Source organism: Mesoplodon mirus (genome assembly GCF_964341445.2).
Source record: "Mesoplodon mirus genome assembly, chromosome: 2".
NCBI classification, from domain to species: domain Eukaryota; kingdom Metazoa; phylum Chordata; class Mammalia; order Artiodactyla; family Ziphiidae; genus Mesoplodon; species Mesoplodon mirus.
Genome location: NC_138977.1, coordinates 159,930,239 through 159,947,874, shown reverse-complemented (window position 1 = coordinate 159,947,874; position 17,636 = coordinate 159,930,239). Strand labels below are relative to the sequence as shown.

The following is a 17,636-nucleotide window of genomic DNA, read 5'->3' as shown; positions in this document are numbered from 1 at the left end:
GGGCTTCCCTGGTGGCGCAGTGGTTGAGAGTCTGCCTGCCGATGCAGGGGACACGGGTTCGTTCCCCGGTCCGGGAAGATCCCACATGCCGTGGAGCGGCTGGGCCCGTGAGCCATGGCCGCTGAGCCTGCGCGTCCGGAGCCTGTGCTCGGCAATGGGAGAGGCCACAACAGTGAGAGGCCTGCGTACCGCAGGGAAAAAAAAATAGTGTAAGGAATACTGTAATATCTCAAAACTAATATTTTTACATTGCCCAGGTGTCAGCTGTGCTTCTAATTTTAACTTCCACAGTTTCTGTATCATCATTCTGGAACACAGCCCTACGAGGAGTCCCAGGCCCTACCAACAATAAAAAAATCAAAATTTCAACTGTGCATTTATGGTTATTAAGCTCGAGTTTATTATAAGAACATAAGCTGGAAACAATTTCAAGATCTAACAGCTGGGGTGGATTTAAGTAAAGAATGGAATGATGTCAGCTCTTGAAGATGGTGTTTACATGGCATTTTTGTAAACTGTTTACAAGATTTATGATATGGAGACATCCCTCTGGAAGATTATTTAAATGTCAGTTACTATTTCTGTTGGAAGGAAAGAAGGAAGGAGGAGAAAAATGGAGGGAGGACAAAAGATGATGTAAGGGGGGAAAAACACAGATCACAAAAGACTAGAGTAGGGTTTCTAGTTAAAATTCATGGGCTGAGGGCTTCCCTGGTGGCACAGTGGTTGAGAGTCCGCCTGCCGATGCAGGGGACACGGGTTCGTGCCCCGGTCCGGGAGGATTCCACATGCCGCGGAGCGGCTAAGCCCGTGAGCCATGGCCGCTGAGCCTGCGCGTCCGGAGCCTGTGCTCCGCAACGGGAGAGGCCACAACAGTGAGAGGCCCGTGTACCGCAAAAAAAAAAAAAAAAAAATTATGGGCTGAGCACTTATTTTTACTCCATCCTGAAACTCTGCTAAAGTGACAGAAATGGTACACAAGAACCAAGAGAATGCAGAGAAGATAACAGAAACAAAATTTTGGAAGCTGGGAAGCAGATGCACAAAAGGTAACAGATTTATTGGAGCTGAGAAAACTCAATCTTAAGTTGGCAGCGAGGAAAGCTAAGAATTCCCTGATGGAAAGCTTAAGAACTGGGAACTCCAAACTCAACTTTTCACACACATTTGGTGGGATAGAGGTTGCTACACCCTGGAAAACAGGGTAGCAGTAACTGTAAGACCTGAGTATGTGCACACCCACGACCCAGAAATCCCCCTCCTAGGTACTTATCAACAGAAATGGGAACATATATTTAACAAAAGGCTGAACAAGAATGTTTAAGGAAGCTTTATACACAGTAATCCTAAATTTGAAACTATCCAAACATCTATCAACTGAAGAACAAATTGTGACCTATCCCTGCCGTGGAATTCTACACCATGATGACAGAGAGAATACTATTGCTTCAGGTAACCATAGGGATGAATCTCACAAACCTAGTTTTGATCAAAAGAAGCCAGATGTAAAAGAGTACCTACTGTGTGGTTTCATGTTTATGAAGTTCAAAACCAGGCAAACCTAAGATACATGTGTTGAGCAGCTTCTAAGAGGCTCCCAGTGAGCCTGCCTCTGCTTGCATGTGGGCTGGTCCTGGCACCCTGCTTCCAATGAGCAGAACACGAGGAAAGAGAAGGGATGTCATTTCTGAGGTTAGGTTACAAAGGGCCTCCCACTTCTCCCTTGCTCACCCTCTCCTGCTCTCTCACTTGGCTGGAAGCAGGTCACCATGCTGTAGCTGCCCATGTGGCAGAGAACCAAGGGGGCCTCTGTCTAACAGCCAGCAAAGAATAAAGGACAACAGTCTGATAGCTTGCAAGGAACTGAATGCTAGAAGCAACCCTCTGAGTGGGAATCCTCAACCCTCTGGAAGGGAATCCTGGCCCCAGACCAGCTCTGAGATGACTGCAGCCCTGCCTGACACCTTCACTGCAGCCGGTGAGAGACCCTGAGCCTGAAAACCCAGCCAAGCCACACCTGGACTCCAGACCCACAGGACCATGACGTAGAAAACGTTTTTTTGTTTGACGATGCTAAATTTAGGGGGTAATTTGTTATGCAGCCACAGAGAACTGAAACAGATTTTGGTATTCAGAAGTAGGGTGCTGCCATAGCAATTAACTAAAAGTGTGGGAGTGGCTTTGGGACCCGGCAGTGAATGGAGGCTGGAAGAATTTCAAGGCATGTGTTAGAGAAAGCTGGTCTGAAATGGACTGTTAGTAGAAATATAGACTTTGAGGACCTTGCTAGTGAGAGCTCAAAAGGAAATGAGGTGTCTGTTATTGAAAACCGGAGGAAGGGGAATCTTGTTATGTAGTAGCAGAAAACTTGGCAACACCGTCACCTGTAGTGATGTGAAAGGGGCAAATGTGTCTAATGAACTCAGGGATCTAGCTGAGGAGAGTCCCCAGCAAACTGTCAAGGTACTGCGTGGTTTCTTCTTGCTGCTCATAGTAAAGAGTAAAATGTGAGAGGGACAGATAATTGAGGGTGTGCCCATAGATCCTCTCAATCAAATTAAGGCCTCTAGGAAGCTCAAGGATGTACCTCTTGGCTGTCTGACCAGGAGGAGGAGGGCTTATTGAAAAGAAATCTGTGGGTATCTTTTGTCTAATGGGGTGAAGTCCAGTGAGATTCAGAGGAGGCCCACAAAGGTTTTGGGAGGATTATCTTAGCAAAACACCGGCAGCCTGGACTGGACGGGATAAGACATACAAAATGAATGGACTCCTAAAATTCTACTGTGCAGGAAGCAGGCTGAGAAAATTCCTCAGCTGCAAGCATGGGCTACCTTTCATGAAAAGGAAGGATGGAACCAATAGTCCAGAAGGTGGAGCCAAGAGCCATGGAGAATTATTCTCAGGCTTCAAGACCTAATCAAGGAACTGCCAACACTTGTCTAACTGGATTTCAGAACTGCTATGGACCAATGACTCCTGGTGTTTTCCACTGTCCCTTCCTCAACAGGAATGCCCACCCCACCACTATATGTCGTGTGTTGAGTGTGTATGGGGGGCGGGGGGGGGGCGGAGATAACTTGCTTATTTTCTTCAAAGACCTACAGATTGTAGGGACTAAACCCAAGAAGCCTCATCCACACCTAGACCTGGCTTATATGATTCCAGTCTTTGATGGTGTAATGAGGTGAGAGTTTGGAGGACCCTGGAAAGGAATGAATGTGTTTTGCATGTGAGAGGCTCATCAGTCACTGGGGACCAGAGGAGAGACTGGCAGACAACCTCTGATACGGCTCCCGGCATTCATACCTTTGTATGATCCCATCTTTTGGGGTGAGGGCTGGATTTAGTGACTTCTTGCCAATGACCAGAATACCGCTGTGTGATGGTACTGAGTTGTTCTTTTCTATTTTGAATTTGAAAGAATTTCAATTTTACAGAAAAACTGCAACAGCTAACCTTAAGAGTAAAGCTTCAGATCTCATGCCCTTAACCGTCATGTTGCAATTCCACTGGGCTTTGGAACCAGACGGAACTGTATTCACATCCTGGCTCCGATGCCCCATATAACAGTGAGCAAGTTATTACTATCTGAGCCTCAGTTTCCCTACCTATGAAATGAGGATATACATACTCTTCAGCATCACGCACGGCATTAACTACGTTCATTGGATGCATCCAAATCTTCTATATGCCTGATCTTGATTTGTGGCATCATGATCAACCCTGCACAGGGACCAAGCAGCCATTCTTGACTTCCTCCTCTTCTTCCCCCATCCAATCAATCGATGAGTCCTGTTGATTGTGCACCTTCCCTACCACATTCTTGCCTCTTCCACCTCCGCTCTGTCTCCTCTCTTCATTTCCTATGAGAACTGCTGGAGTAAAACCTAGCTGCCTTTATTCTATTCCCATCAAATTATCCACCCTATGGCCAGAATGATCAAAATGGGTTCATGTCTCACGGTACCCAAAACTTCTGAATGGCTACAGCCTGTTACATGTCCGACATTGATCTACACATACATGATATCATTTAATCCTCACAACCACACTGCAAGGCAGATGCTTCTAAATGAAGCACAGGAGGCTTCGTGGGGTAGAGTTCCTTGCCCAATGTCAGGGGGCCAGACTGGAACACCTGCTCCCAGCCTGAGCTCTGTCCATTATCCCCGCTCTCAAGTTGTGGAGGATGATGAGCAACCCCAGCTTCCAAGCATTTTCTTTCAGATCCTTATTTGTTGCTCATGCAAACCCACCATGGTTCACAGGGCAGTAATATTACCCCCATTGTACAGGTGAGAAAATCTAGATTCGCAAGGAGGAGGCGATTATGACCTGCCAAAGGCCACACTGCAGATAGTGTGTGCATGACTCACACCTGGAGTGCCTGACATGCCACCCGGTTCTTGGCTTGACCCTTCATTGTCTAGTGACCTGGCTGATCAATGCCTCCACCCCCTTTTCTCATATCCTTTACAAGGAGAAGGAGACTGAGGTGGAAGGGGAGGAAACTCACACCACTCACCTGAGCTATCAAATCTCCATTTTCTGCGTGGACCAAGATCACAGCTCCCAGCCCCTTAAGGAAGGTGAAGGCTTCATAGAGCTAAGGAGGGATAAAGGGGGGTTGGGGTGAGATAAAAATATCACAGCACGAGCATTTGCAAAGACTGCTCTTTGTACTAACACACAGTCATCCACCTGCCAGGATGCTCCATCCACATCAATGGAATGCGTTGCTCAACAAGTAAGAATTGGAAAAGATTTTCCCTTGACCCTGACACCCTCCAGATCCAAAAGCAGAAACTTTGGGTGGGGGAGAGGCGCATAACTGATAAAAGTGACACCAAGGCGTGATTATATCCATAATTATACCATGAGAGCCTTTGCTTTCTTTGTGGCTTTGCTTCTCTGGAGTGTGACGTTGTTAATGGTGACAATTGCAGCTGAGAAGCTGTTCTCAGTTTTACTGAAATTGTATAACTAAACCTGCTAAGCCTGTACTGTATCCACCACCAATCATAGGATATGTGTACATCTTTACAAAAATTCCAACTCCTGTCATTTTATAGACCAATTGGGGTAGAGAGACCAAGTCCTCTAATAACTTTAATACTCAGATAACATATATCCTGCCAAGCATCACCTTATTTCGCCAATCCAGGCCCTGTCCACTGTCCAGTGCCCTCTTCCCACCTGTAAAGGATCTGCAATCAGACATTTGCACCTGGTGAGGACCAAAGCCACATGTTCCCTCCCCAGGGACTCCTGAATCTCAACTGTGTCCTCCTTGCATACAAGATAACACCTCCCTCGCCCAGGATGTGTGCTTTTAGATGTAGACAGCAGGTGGGGGAGGCACTTGGAGGCATGAAGCAGTTTTGAGGACCCACACCCAAAGTCTGCTCAACTCTGACTCTAACCAGGGCTTCAGTGAAACAGACATTAGAAACAGGTGAAAATTTCAATTACACTAGAGAGACACATGCTATTTTTTCCATGAAACTGAAAAAACTTTCAGCCTTCTGGTTTCCAGGCCATCTCGGGGTAAGTTATATTATGTAACTCCAAGTGCCTATTTTGAAAGGTAAGACATGGGTGCTTCTTCCATTGCACATGAGACCCCATGGGGATAATGAAAACCAGCTTATTAACACTTGTATGGCACCTGCTGTGTGCCAGGCACTGCCCTAGAGCTTTACTTGTATTAAATCACTTAACCCTCTGACACTTTCTCTGAGGCAAGTGCCATGGAGGGCCTAAAGCACAGAGAGGTTAGGAAATCTGCCCCAGGCTGCACAGCAAAGTCAGGGCTTGCTGCCAAGCAGTCTGGCTCCAGCAGCCATGCCCTTTGCCACCACACTGTCCCACCTTTTTAACAAGCAGAGGGCAGGGCAATAATAACAAAACCAAACCAAGAGTCCCAGTGGTGTAAGAAGGCCAGGTGCCTGATAAGTTGTACCCCCTACACCTATACTCCTTAGACCACCTTCTTCTTTGACTCATCTCATCCACAGAACAGCTGTTTGAGGTTGTTAGGGCCAGAGATGATCACGTTGTATAGATGAGAAAACTGAGAAAGGACAGGACTTGCAATTGGCTGGAGGGACAGCCAGGGCTCTCCTCCAGGTCAGAGCTAAGGTAGTGGTCCCCAAACTCGCTTGAGCCCCAGAATCAACTGCAGAGCTTTAAGAAAGTACAGATTCCTGAACCTTACCCCTGAGCATATGTGATGAAATATGAGTCTGTGTATTTGGTGAGCTCTTTAGATGAGGCTGAAGATGAGCCGAGTTCAGGAACCACCAAGCACGGGATCCCTGCTCCACACCACTCTTACAGGCAGAAAGGAATGCAGGTCCAGGGAAGGGCAATGACTGACAGCTCAGTGTCAGAACGAGGACTTGAACCCAGAGCCCTCCCTGGCCTGCTCTGACATCTCCCCTGCCCTGTGCTGCTTTGCCTGACAAGGCAGGCCCATTCCTGCCCAAGGGAGGCGGGGTGTGTGCAAGGACCTACCTGGCTGTCGGACATTTGGTAGAGATCCTTATAGGCCATGTAGACTTGGAAGGAATTGACACCTGTTTCAAGATAAGAGAGTAGAAAAATGCATTTAAGAGGAAAGGACATGTCTTTCCAGTAAATCAATAAGCACTGCACAGGGTGGTAACAACCAAGACAGAAGGGTGCCGTCAGAATTCAGAGCAGGGGCACCTAAGCCAGCCTGGGGGTGTGGGTGAGGGTCAAAGGAGGCCTCCAGGGAAGGTGACATGTCAGCTGAGTCTGAAGGAGAAGGAAGAGGAGGGGGAAAAGGAAGAAGGGGAGGGGGAGGAGCCGGGGGAGGTAATTATCTGGGCTGAGAGGGATGGGTATGCATGGCATGGACAGTAAGGAGGATAAAAAGACATTAGGTGTGCGGGTACTAGAAAGTGTCCTGTGGCTGAAGCAAAAAGGAGCATGTGCTTAAAAAAAAAATCACTTTTTTTTATTATGGTAAAATACACATAACAAAATCTACCATCATAACCGTTTTTAAAGTGTACAATTCAGTGGCATTTAGAGCATTCACAATGTTGTACAGCCATCACCACTATCTCGTGGAACATGTTCTTTTAAAGCAAGGGAATGACACGATCAGACTTTGTCTCAGAAGGACAGTTCTGGAAGGAGGATGGGTGTACAGAACAGCAGGGAGAAATGGAGAAATAGAGTTGGAAGATGCTGAAGGCAAAAGAGACGGGTGGGCTGAGGCTCTGAGCAGGAGGATGCAAAAAGGTTGAAATGACAGGACTTATTGTGCAGCCAGCAGGGAGCAGAGGAGGTGGGGGGAGGACTGTTTCTTAATATGCCTTCAAGTGGTTGAGGACAGGGACCACATCTTATATATTATTTCATCTTGCACATCCACAACATGTGCTGTGTCATTAATGTTTGTTGATGGAATCAGGAATCCTTTGGATAAGAAAAAGAAGAAATTCAGGCAAAAATACTAAATGGGATTGAGACTTCTTTTATACTAAGCAACAGTGAAGACAAGCCGAAAATCATTTCTGGTCTAGAAAACCTTGGCAACAAAATTTCTCTTCCCAAAAGATTAAGAAAAATTAAAAGAAAAAATAATATTCAGAGATTAACATAAAAGTATCAGTCTCTATTTAATCAAGTATACTTACATACAAAAACAAAAACCCAGTTATATACACAGACACAGAAGAACAATCAGTGGGTAAACAGGTAAAGCCATAGTGAGAGGTAAATTCATAGTCTTAAATGCTTCATTATTTTTTGAAGGAGAGGGGGAGCATACATCAACTGAGTAAGCTTCTATGATAAGAATCTTTAAAAGAAGAAAATGGAAATTCACCAGAAATTAGAAGTAAACAATACAAATAAAAGCAGAAATAATGAATTGGCAGAATTGATAAATATGCCCTAGAACTGGTTCTTGTGGGTGGGTGGATGGGGTAAAGCTATCTCAGATTAGAAGCCTTCCTCCAAATCATGATAGATTTGACTTGTTATAAATGGAAATTTTCTATAAGTTATTTCTTAAAAATTCAAAATAAGAAGCAAACAACCAACATGGTGAACATATCTGCAACAAATTTAACAAAGTTTTTTTTTAAAAAACCTCTTATTTAGGGCTTCCCTGGTGGCGCAGTGGTTGAGAGTCCGCCTGCCAATGGTCCGGGAGGATCCCACATGCCGCAGAGCGGCTGGGCCTGTGAGCAGTGGCTGCTGAGCCTGCGCGTCCGGAGCCTGTGCTCCGCAACGGGAGAGGCCACAACAGCGAGAGGCCCGCGTACCGCAAAAAACAAAACAAAACAAAAAAACCCTCTTATTTAAAAAACACCAGACAGTGGTTACTTTTGGAGGGAGGAAGGAGTTGTGGCTACATTGGGGGGCCATGAGGGGTTTGTTGGGGTTCTTTGTTTGGGGCAAAGTTCTATTTCTTACTTGGAAAGGGTAATCTCATAATTCACAAAGCCACATTTTTTCCTTGTGTGGTTTTCTGTATGTTTTGTTTTATATTTAAAAATGCTTAAAAAAAAACAATGAAGCAAAAAAGGCAAACAGAATTTTTAGACAATTTTTTAAATGCCAAACAAATAAAGGTGAGAATAAGATTTGGTCTCATTTGGAATCAAAGTAATTCAGATGAAAACCTCAGCACTGTACCACTACCATATGACCCAGCAATTCCACTACTGGGCATATACCCTGAGAAAACCATAATTCAAAAAGAGTCAAGTACCACAATATTCATTGCAGCTCTATTTACAATAGCCAGGACATGGAAGCAACCGAAGTGTCCATCGACAGATGAATGGATAAAGAAGAACATATATACAATGGAATATTACTCAGCCATAAAAAGAAACAAAATTGAGTTATCTGTAGTGAGGTGGATGGACCTAGAGTCTGTCATACAGAGTGAAGTAAGTCAGAAAGGGAAAAACAAATACCGTATGCTAACACATACATATGGAATCTAAAAAAAAAAAAAAAAAAAGGTCATGGACAACCTAGGGGCAAGACGGGAATAAAGACGCAGACCTAGACCTACTAGAGAGTGGACTTGAGGACACAGGGAGGGGGAAGGTTAAGCTGGGATGAAGTGAGAGAGTGGCATGGACATATATACACTACCCAATGTAAAATAGATAGCTAGTGGGAAGCAGCCGCATAGCACAGGGAGATCAGCTCGGTGCTCTGTGACCACCTAGAGGGGTGGGATAGGGAGGGTAGGAGGGAGGGAGACGCAAGAGGGAGGAGATATGGGGATATATGTATATGTATAGCTGATTCACTTTGTTATAAAGCAGAAACTAACACACCACTGTAAAGCAATTATACCCCAACACAAATGTTAAAAAAAACCAACACATTTTAGAATATGTTACACAGTGCTAGTGAGTGTGCATCACGATGAGTCCCTCCTACATAGCAGGTGACAGTGAAAACTGGCACAACCGATTTGCACCTGCTTAGAAAACCAATTAACAATCCGTGTCAAGAGTTTAAGTGTCTCCATGATAATTCTACTACTAGCAGTAGAGTCTTGGGAAATACAATAGGGCCTGATACTCACACCACCTCCCCAATTCATAAACGCCAGCATCACAGTTCTTCTCCAAGGAGGGTGCATGGAACACCAATTCTAAAGGGTTATATTGAACACCTACTGGTTGCCAATCCATTCATAACACCCTCCAGTTCTCAGAACTCTCTTACATTTTCTAGCAAATACCCTCTTCCACTATCCATCCAGTAACCTTGGAAACAGCCATGTTCATACCACGTGGCCACGGATTACAGACGGTTAGTCCAGAGCTGGGCACCTAACAGATGCTAAGCTGAGCTAGGAGGAAGGACTGAGTCCAAGTGATACCAAAAGACACCTGACTAATCTGTGAAACAGATGTCCACCCAGACAAAGAGTGGACTGTTGCATTCCACCACGGGGACTACAGAAGTGGAGAATGCAGGTCAAGGGTGAGAGGGGAGAGCAGAACTGGCTCGAAGAGAAAAGCAGGGATGAGCACAGGGGAAGATTCCCTGGCATGGTATCCCTGGATACACATCTCTATCACTAAAGCAAATCTGCTTCATTTAGCTTAAGCCAAGCTCTGCAGTGAGTCTCTTGTTTGTAATCAAACATAGGGATGGTGATATGTATATTGGTGAAGAAAAACTGGATTCATCAACAATAAACAGGTTTCCTGCCTGCAGGGCTTCCTCACAGATTTTAACATGACAATATGCATTAAGATAGTGAGGTGGGTGGACCTAGAATCTGTCATACAGAGTGAAGTAAGTCAGAAAGAGAAAAACAAATACTATATGCTAACACATATATATGGAATCTAAAAAAAAAATGGTTCTGAAGAACCTAGGGGCAGGACATGAATAAAGACACAGACGTAGAGAGTGGACTTGAGGACACAGGGAGGGGGAAGGGTAAGCTGGGATGAAGTGAGAGAGTGGCATGGACATATATACACTACCAAATGTAAAATAGATAGCTAGTGGGAAGCAGCCACATAGCACAGGAAGATCAGCTGAGTGCTTTGTGACCACCTAGAGGGGTGGGATAAGGAGGGTGGGAGGGAGACACAAGAGGGAGGAGATATGGGGATATATGTATATGTATAGCTGATTCACCTTGTTACAAAGCAGAAACTAACATACCATTGTAAAGCAATTATACTCCAATAAAGATGTTAAAAAATAAATAAAAGAATATTCAACAATAGAATAAACAGGGAGCATTTCCAAAACTTATGAGACCCCAGAAGTCCTTTTTCATGGAATATTTATTTTCTCACTCATCAAATATTCACTGAGTACTTACTATGTACAAGCACTGTTCTAGAAGCCAGAGATACAGCTGTGAACGAGGTAGGAAGGATCCCTGTCTACATTCTAGTGGAAATAAGCAATGAACAAACAAATAAGATAATTTCATGTAGAAGTAGGAGGCAGAAAGAGGCTAAACAGGCTGGTAATAGTTTACAGTTTCACAAAACATTTGCAGTGACCCTTCTAAGAGGTAGAACCTATTTCCTCACTCCTTGAGCGTGGGCTGCTCTCGAGACTGGCTCCGCCCAGCAGAACGAAGTGGAAGTAAGTGTCAGTGGACACATTCCAAGCCTGGGCCTCAGAGGGCTTGCAGCTCCACTCACCCTTGCGGAGCCACCAAGGGAAGAAGCCTACGAGAGCCTGCTGGGGAAGGGAGGGTGTAGAGAGTGGTCCCACCTGCCCCATCCTCCCAGCTGGGGCGCAAGGCATGAGTGAGCCACAGTGAGCAGAACCGCCCAGCTGAGCCCAAACCAAAGTGCCTTTCCACAGAGCTGTGAGCGAAGAAGTAACTGCTGCTTTTCATTAGTCGTGGTAAAATATACCTCACATGAAATGTACTATCGGAGCCATTTGCAAGTGCAGTGGCATTAAGTACATTCACATTGGTGTGCTTCCATCTCCAGAACGCTTCACCTTGGCAAAACTGAAACTCTGTCCCCATTAAACACTAATTCCACATTGCCCCTCCCCCAGCCCCTGGCAACCACCATTCTACTCTGTCTCTCTCTATGAACTGGACGATTCTAGGCATCTCATATGAGCACAGTCATACAGCATTTGTCTTTTTTGTGACTGGCTTATTTCACTTGACATAATGCTCTCAAGGTCCATCCATGTCGTAGCAGGTGTCAGAATTCCCTTCCTTTTCCAAACTGAATGACATTCCACTGTAAGGATGGACCACGTTTTGTTTATCCAATCATCCTTTAATGGACATATGGGTTGTTTCCTTCTTTTGACTGGAGAATTAACACCGAGTTCAGACCAGGAGTCTCACGCCTGGTACCAGAGCTCTGACACTATGTAAGGGGAGTCACTGGGCGAGCCTCAGAGAGGTCAGCTTGGTGACTTGCCCAGTGTCACCAGGCCAAGAAGTGTGAGGGCAGGATTCAGATTCAGGCAGCACAACTGCTGGGATCTTTCTACAACCTGGACTATGATTCTGTACAAAACAAGAGTGTGATTCACAGCAACTTCAATGAAGGGATAAAACCATCTAGATATAGAAGCTCAGACTTATGAGACCCAAACTGGTAAATGGGCAAGGAACACAATCAGACATTCACATAAAGGAAAAATGTATGCAAAATGTTTAATGTAATTAGCAGTTAAAGAACTGCAATGTTCAATGGTAGACTGACTTTTATTCATCAAATTAGCAAGGATTTCATACAAGTAATAACACCCAATGGTGCAAACATGCACAGGGTGAGAGACGTGGGCTGTGGGCATGCAAGTGGGTGCATTTCTGGGGAAAGCAATTTGGCGGTAAGTGTCATGATTTTGAAAAATGTTAAAACCTTGACCCCGTAATGCCATCTCTGGATGGCATTACAAAGATGTTCACCAAACATGATTTACAGTAAAGCAAACAGAAAACCTAAATGCCCAATAAAAAGGAAATAGCTACGCAAATTAACCATTATATTGTGTATTACGAGGCATTAAAAAGTAATTAATGAAGAGTAATGATTACTCCTAAAACGTTAAGTGAAAAAAGGATTCCAAATAACTGCTATCGTATAACTATATATGGAGAAACTGTCTAAATAGATAGGGAACAGAAAGCCATAATCCTTAAAGGAATTAATTATTAATGGTAAGTGGCAACTGGGGAGTAAGACCAGAGGGAAAAACTTTTTCCTTCTCTTGATTTTCTGACTTTTTTTTGTATTTGGGTGATAATACTTTTATGAGAAAACACAGTATATATATTTTAAAAATTGAAAACACCCCCCCATCTCTCCTTGAAGCATCTCATTCATTTGATGGTGCTTCCTCAGAGAGCCTCAGAACTGCCTCTTTCCAAGGGACCCCTCACGCCTGGTTTATTCTGTTCTCTTGCTCTCTGTTTCTGTGGGTGTTCAGTTCACTTCACCTCCATTTGGTGTAAGGCACACTGTAAAGTACCCACACTGTGCAGAGATGTCTGGTTTGACCTCACACAGAGGGGAGAGAGGGTGGGATACGGAGATGCACAGACATAATCCCCTCCCTCGTAAGCTCAGGGATTAACAGAAGAGCCAGACAGACGACCAGTGTCCCGTAATCCAAAAATAATGGAAAAGGTGCCCCCCAAAGAGGCCCAAGTAACCTTCTATGGATATTCAAGGGATGAAGCAGTTCTGAAGTTCTGATTGGGGAAACTGGGATAGTTGAGCTGGGAAGCAGAGTAGAAGAAAGGGCGTCCCTGGTAGGAGGTGTGGAGACTGCAACAGCAAAGGCCCAGTGGAGCAGCAGGTTTCAGGGGGTGGCGTCCAGGATAATAAGCACACAAATGAGTTTATGGTAGAGAAGGAAAAGTGAGGCTAGATCAGTGGGGGCCTTGTGTGCCAGGCTAAGGAAATCGGGCTTTCTTCTATAAACAGGGGGAACCTCCAAAGGGCCTGAAGGAGAGGAAGATAGACTCCTTAAGGAGGGTCCAATTTTTCCACTGTTTATGGGGCAAGGCACAGCTCACAGCTGGGCTCATAGCAGATGCAGATAAAGGGATTCTAACTCCACACATCAGACCCACAAACAAAACAGGGATTCCAGAACTGTGCCCCCATTCTGGGGCTTTAACTGACCTTTGTCCTGCACCAGCACCTCGAGCTCTTCCCTAACACTATCGTACCAGCTGGTGATGTCCACGTGCAGGGAGTAGTCACAGCAGGATTTAGTGTCTGCCGCTTCATGCCATTTCTCGAAGGAGGTCAGCAGGCTGGACCCAGGTTCAGGGACAACATGGTCAACTGGGACAGAAAAACATGTGTCACATTCCAAGATGCTTAGGACCCAAGTCAACCCAGTGGTAGCCTCTTCACTGCCATCATCACCATCATTATCTCCAATATTAGCATAATCATCGTGACCTTCCCTATCCCCCCCAACACCACCACTTACATCATCAAGATCAGCATCCTCATCATCACCATCCTTTTCATCATCATTCCCACCATCATCAACATCAATACTGCCATCGTTGTCACCATCATTATCATAACCATCAACCATCTTTAGTCTTCATTACCACCACTGTCCCCACCATTGTTACCGTCATTTCATCCTCCTCCTCCTCATCACCATGACCATCATTATCATGACTGTTTATTGAATGTTTCTGATGTGTCAGATACCGCCACAAAGGCTTTATATAAATGATCTCATTAAATCCTCACAACTACCCTGTGAAGAGAATAAAAATATCCCCAATTTGACAGATGAGGAAACTTAGGCTCAAAGAGGGTGAAAAACTTGTCCAAGGTCACACAACTAGTAAGCAGTACAGAGAAGATTCCCAGAGTCCTGTCAGCTGCAGAGTCTGGACCCTTTCCCGCTACTCCTTGCTGCCTTCGTGGGCATAGAACGCCAAGGTGAAAAGGACCTAAAAGAATATGAACTTCTTCATCCCTTTTTCAAATAAAGTCTTAAATGTAAAGCAGATCAAAGGGGAGACAACTGTCTTTTAAACCTCACTGGGCTTCGCACATCCCGCTAGCTCCCACCCTTTTTCTAACATCCACCCTTCGCGGCCAGACGTCTGTAAGAGCAGTCTCTGCTCCGCACTCCCTCTCACTCCTCCACCCACCGAGAGCATCAGCCTTTGCTAATTCGACCTTCCAGTCTTCACTCGACTTGACCTCTCAGAACACAGTAAATCACTCCCTCCTTCTTTAAACTCGCTCCTCCCTGGCTTCCATGGCAACGGCTTTCTGGCTTTTTGTCCCACTTCTGTGGCCATTTTTTCCTGGAAGACTCTTCCTCCTCTACTTGACCATTAAGTGATCAAACTCCTTATGACCTGGCCCTAGAACTTTTCTTTCTACGTGGCTGCTCATTCAAATGTATCCCCCCCGTCAGCCACAGGATTCTGAACTCTCCACTAGGATGACTCAAGAGCTCCTCAAGATGAGAATGTCCAGAACCTCATGCCGCATCGTCCCCTCCCCGACCCCACTGGCAAAGCTGGTCCCCCACCCCCACCCCAGAATGGTAAGGATATCGCCTCACCATTCCAAAAGCTAGAAGCCAAGGGGTTACTCTTGACCCTTCATTTCCCGTGTGCACCTCCACTGATGATCATCACCACTGCTGATTTCCCTCTGATATGTCCCTGGAGCTGTCCACATCTGTCCACCTCCTGGTCACACTCCTAGTCCAAGCCACCCTCCGCTCTCAGCTGAACAACTGCAATCACGTCCCACTGGTCTAGTCACACGCAACCTAGGCCACTCTATTCAGGTCTCTTTAAAACAGATCATATCACTTCCTGCTTAACATCCCTCAATGGCTGCTCATCACCCATACGAAAAAGACCAGAATTCTGACCTTGGCCATCAAGGCCCAGCAGCATCCTCTCCTCCCAACCTTATCTCACAGGATTCCAGCCCTCAATCTCTGCACCTTTGCCTCCTAGGCCTTCTTTCAATCTCTTAAACACAAGGTGTGTTTCCCCCACCACAGGGCCTTTGCATGTGCTGTTCCCTCTTCCTGGAGCTCTGCTCCCCATACCCTCTTCACCCAGTTAACTCCCACTCATCCTGCAGATCGATGCACAAATGCCACTTCTTCAGGGAAGCTCCCCGAGCCCTTTGCCCCACAGCTCAAAGCACTGTGCCCCTTTCTTCTGTAGAACTAACCCGCTTATAGTCATTTGTGTGGGTGATTAGTGACTCCCCATGGACTGTGAGCCCCTGGAGAATAAGCATCGTGTCTGCTTTGTTCCTTCTCTTCCCCACCACTTAGCACAGTGCCTGGTGCAAAGCAACCCTCAATAAATATCTGTTAAATGAAGAAATGGGGTGGGGACACAGAACCCCCCTGCCCCCTCTCACACACCTCCTAACTGTGGTTCTCATGGTGACTTCATAGGCTCTTGGTGCTCCATGAAACATACTTTGAAAACCACCCTTGTATAGATGGGGAAGATGAGGCCCATTGTGTTGGTGGAGGGGTCCCCCAAGGGTTTCACAGCTGGTGATGGGAAAAGAGCAAAGGGGAACTCCAGGGATCCCGATTCTTCATCCAGGGCTCTGTCCTCTACCTCACACAGGTCCCCTGAGCCTGGAACTTCCATCTCCACCTCTCAGAATATCCCAGCTCCTATTCCCAAAGCACTTACCATCATATGCCATGCACTATGCTAAGGAACCACATGTATGGGTTGGGGGGCACATTATAAAGTCCATGTTACTGACGAGGAAGCTGAGGCTCACAGAGGCTTAATACTGCTCAGTGGTGCAGCTGCTGAGTGGCCGTGACCAAACCCTGGCAGCTAGGATCCAAGTCCCAAATCTGGGCTCCTCCCACATTCCTAACCAGCAGACACAGGGCTGCTTTTTGGAAAAGGGATCAGAATGGTGCTTGCCTCCTGAGCTGGGCCATACCCTCCTGGCTCAGGGGGATGGGAACTCTGATACATGAGCTCTGCTCACAGTGGCCAACTCCAGCCAGTGTGCACCTCCAGAGGAACTCTTCGACGGGGAGAGATGGGCAGGGTTGGGACCAGCTCAGGGACAAGCCACCTAGATGTGGAGTCTAACTATTGAAAGAACATTTCAAATACACTGCTGCCTATTTAATCAAAATTGCTTATTAAAATGGAATCCAAACAAAAGCACTGTTGGATTAAAAAAAAAAATACAACAATCTGGCTGCAAAGGGCAGTAGAGGAAGAGTCCAGCATCCCAGACAGACCACTGTGGTAGATGGTGTTATTTGTCCACAATTCTTCTTTCCCTTCCCACCCTCACCATGGTTCACTGTGGACAGAATGCAATTTCAGGGACTTTTTGTGCTTGGCCGTGTGATTTGCTTTGGCCAACAGAACAGAGGGCTGAAGTCACAGTGTGTAGGTGAAGAAATGAGGTGGTAAGAGGAGGAGCAAGTTTCTGCCAGACACTTCCTGCACTTCTGCCTTCCACTTGGAGAAGAGCATGGTTGAGTTGATCATTGGTTCCAGAATGGGAGAGCCACGGTATCCCCACCCCAAAGCCAACCCACAGCCTAAAGCAGACCCACACCAGTCCTGCTCCTGTTCCTGTGGACCCTTGAATAAGAGAAACAAGTGTTTGCTTGAAGTTTGGGGGCTGTTTGTTATGCAGCATTATCACAGCATTACAGCAGCAACACTGTCTAATACAACCACTCCCCAGCTGCGTAACTTTCAGCAACTTATCTCACCTCTCTGAGCCCTTACAGCCCCATCTGGCATAACAACATCTACATCACTGGTTCCAAAACTTTAGCCACCTGCGCACCAGGTATCCTGAGCAAAGTGCCTGGTGTTACTCAAGATGCTGAGGATGCAGAAGAGAAGTCACAGCCTATGCCCTAAGGCAGGGGTACGACTCACTGATCATCGTGGTCCCTCCTGCCAGTGCTGCCTTAGTCCCTTGGAAGAAGTCATCAGCGGCCGTCATCCCCTGGGAGGGCTTCTGCAGGTACGTGTTGACATCGATACCTCCGGGAATAACCATACGCCCATTGGCCTCAATGGTCTTCACTCCACCGGGAACAATTAAGTTCTCTCCTATTTGCCTGGGCACAAACAACAGAGACGAACTTTGGTTCTT

At 46.0% G+C, this 17,636-nt stretch overlaps 1 protein-coding gene across 2 annotated transcripts in view; it reads right to left on the bottom strand.

The window, feature by feature from the left end:
- Nucleotides 1–17,636, bottom strand: part of CRMP1 (collapsin response mediator protein 1) — a gene marked incomplete at both ends in the record, with an annotated part of 69,687 nt that overhangs the window by 23,690 nt on the left and 28,361 nt on the right. For both annotated transcript variants that reach the window (XM_082610552.1, XM_082610553.1), the window contains 4 exons: nt 4,526–4,606; nt 6,517–6,578; nt 13,650–13,814; nt 17,417–17,601. In XM_082610552.1, coding sequence (XP_082466678.1) covers nt 4,526–4,606; nt 6,517–6,578; nt 13,650–13,814; nt 17,417–17,601 — 493 coding nt within the window. The remainder of the gene's footprint in view (nt 1–4,525; nt 4,607–6,516; nt 6,579–13,649; nt 13,815–17,416; nt 17,602–17,636) is intronic.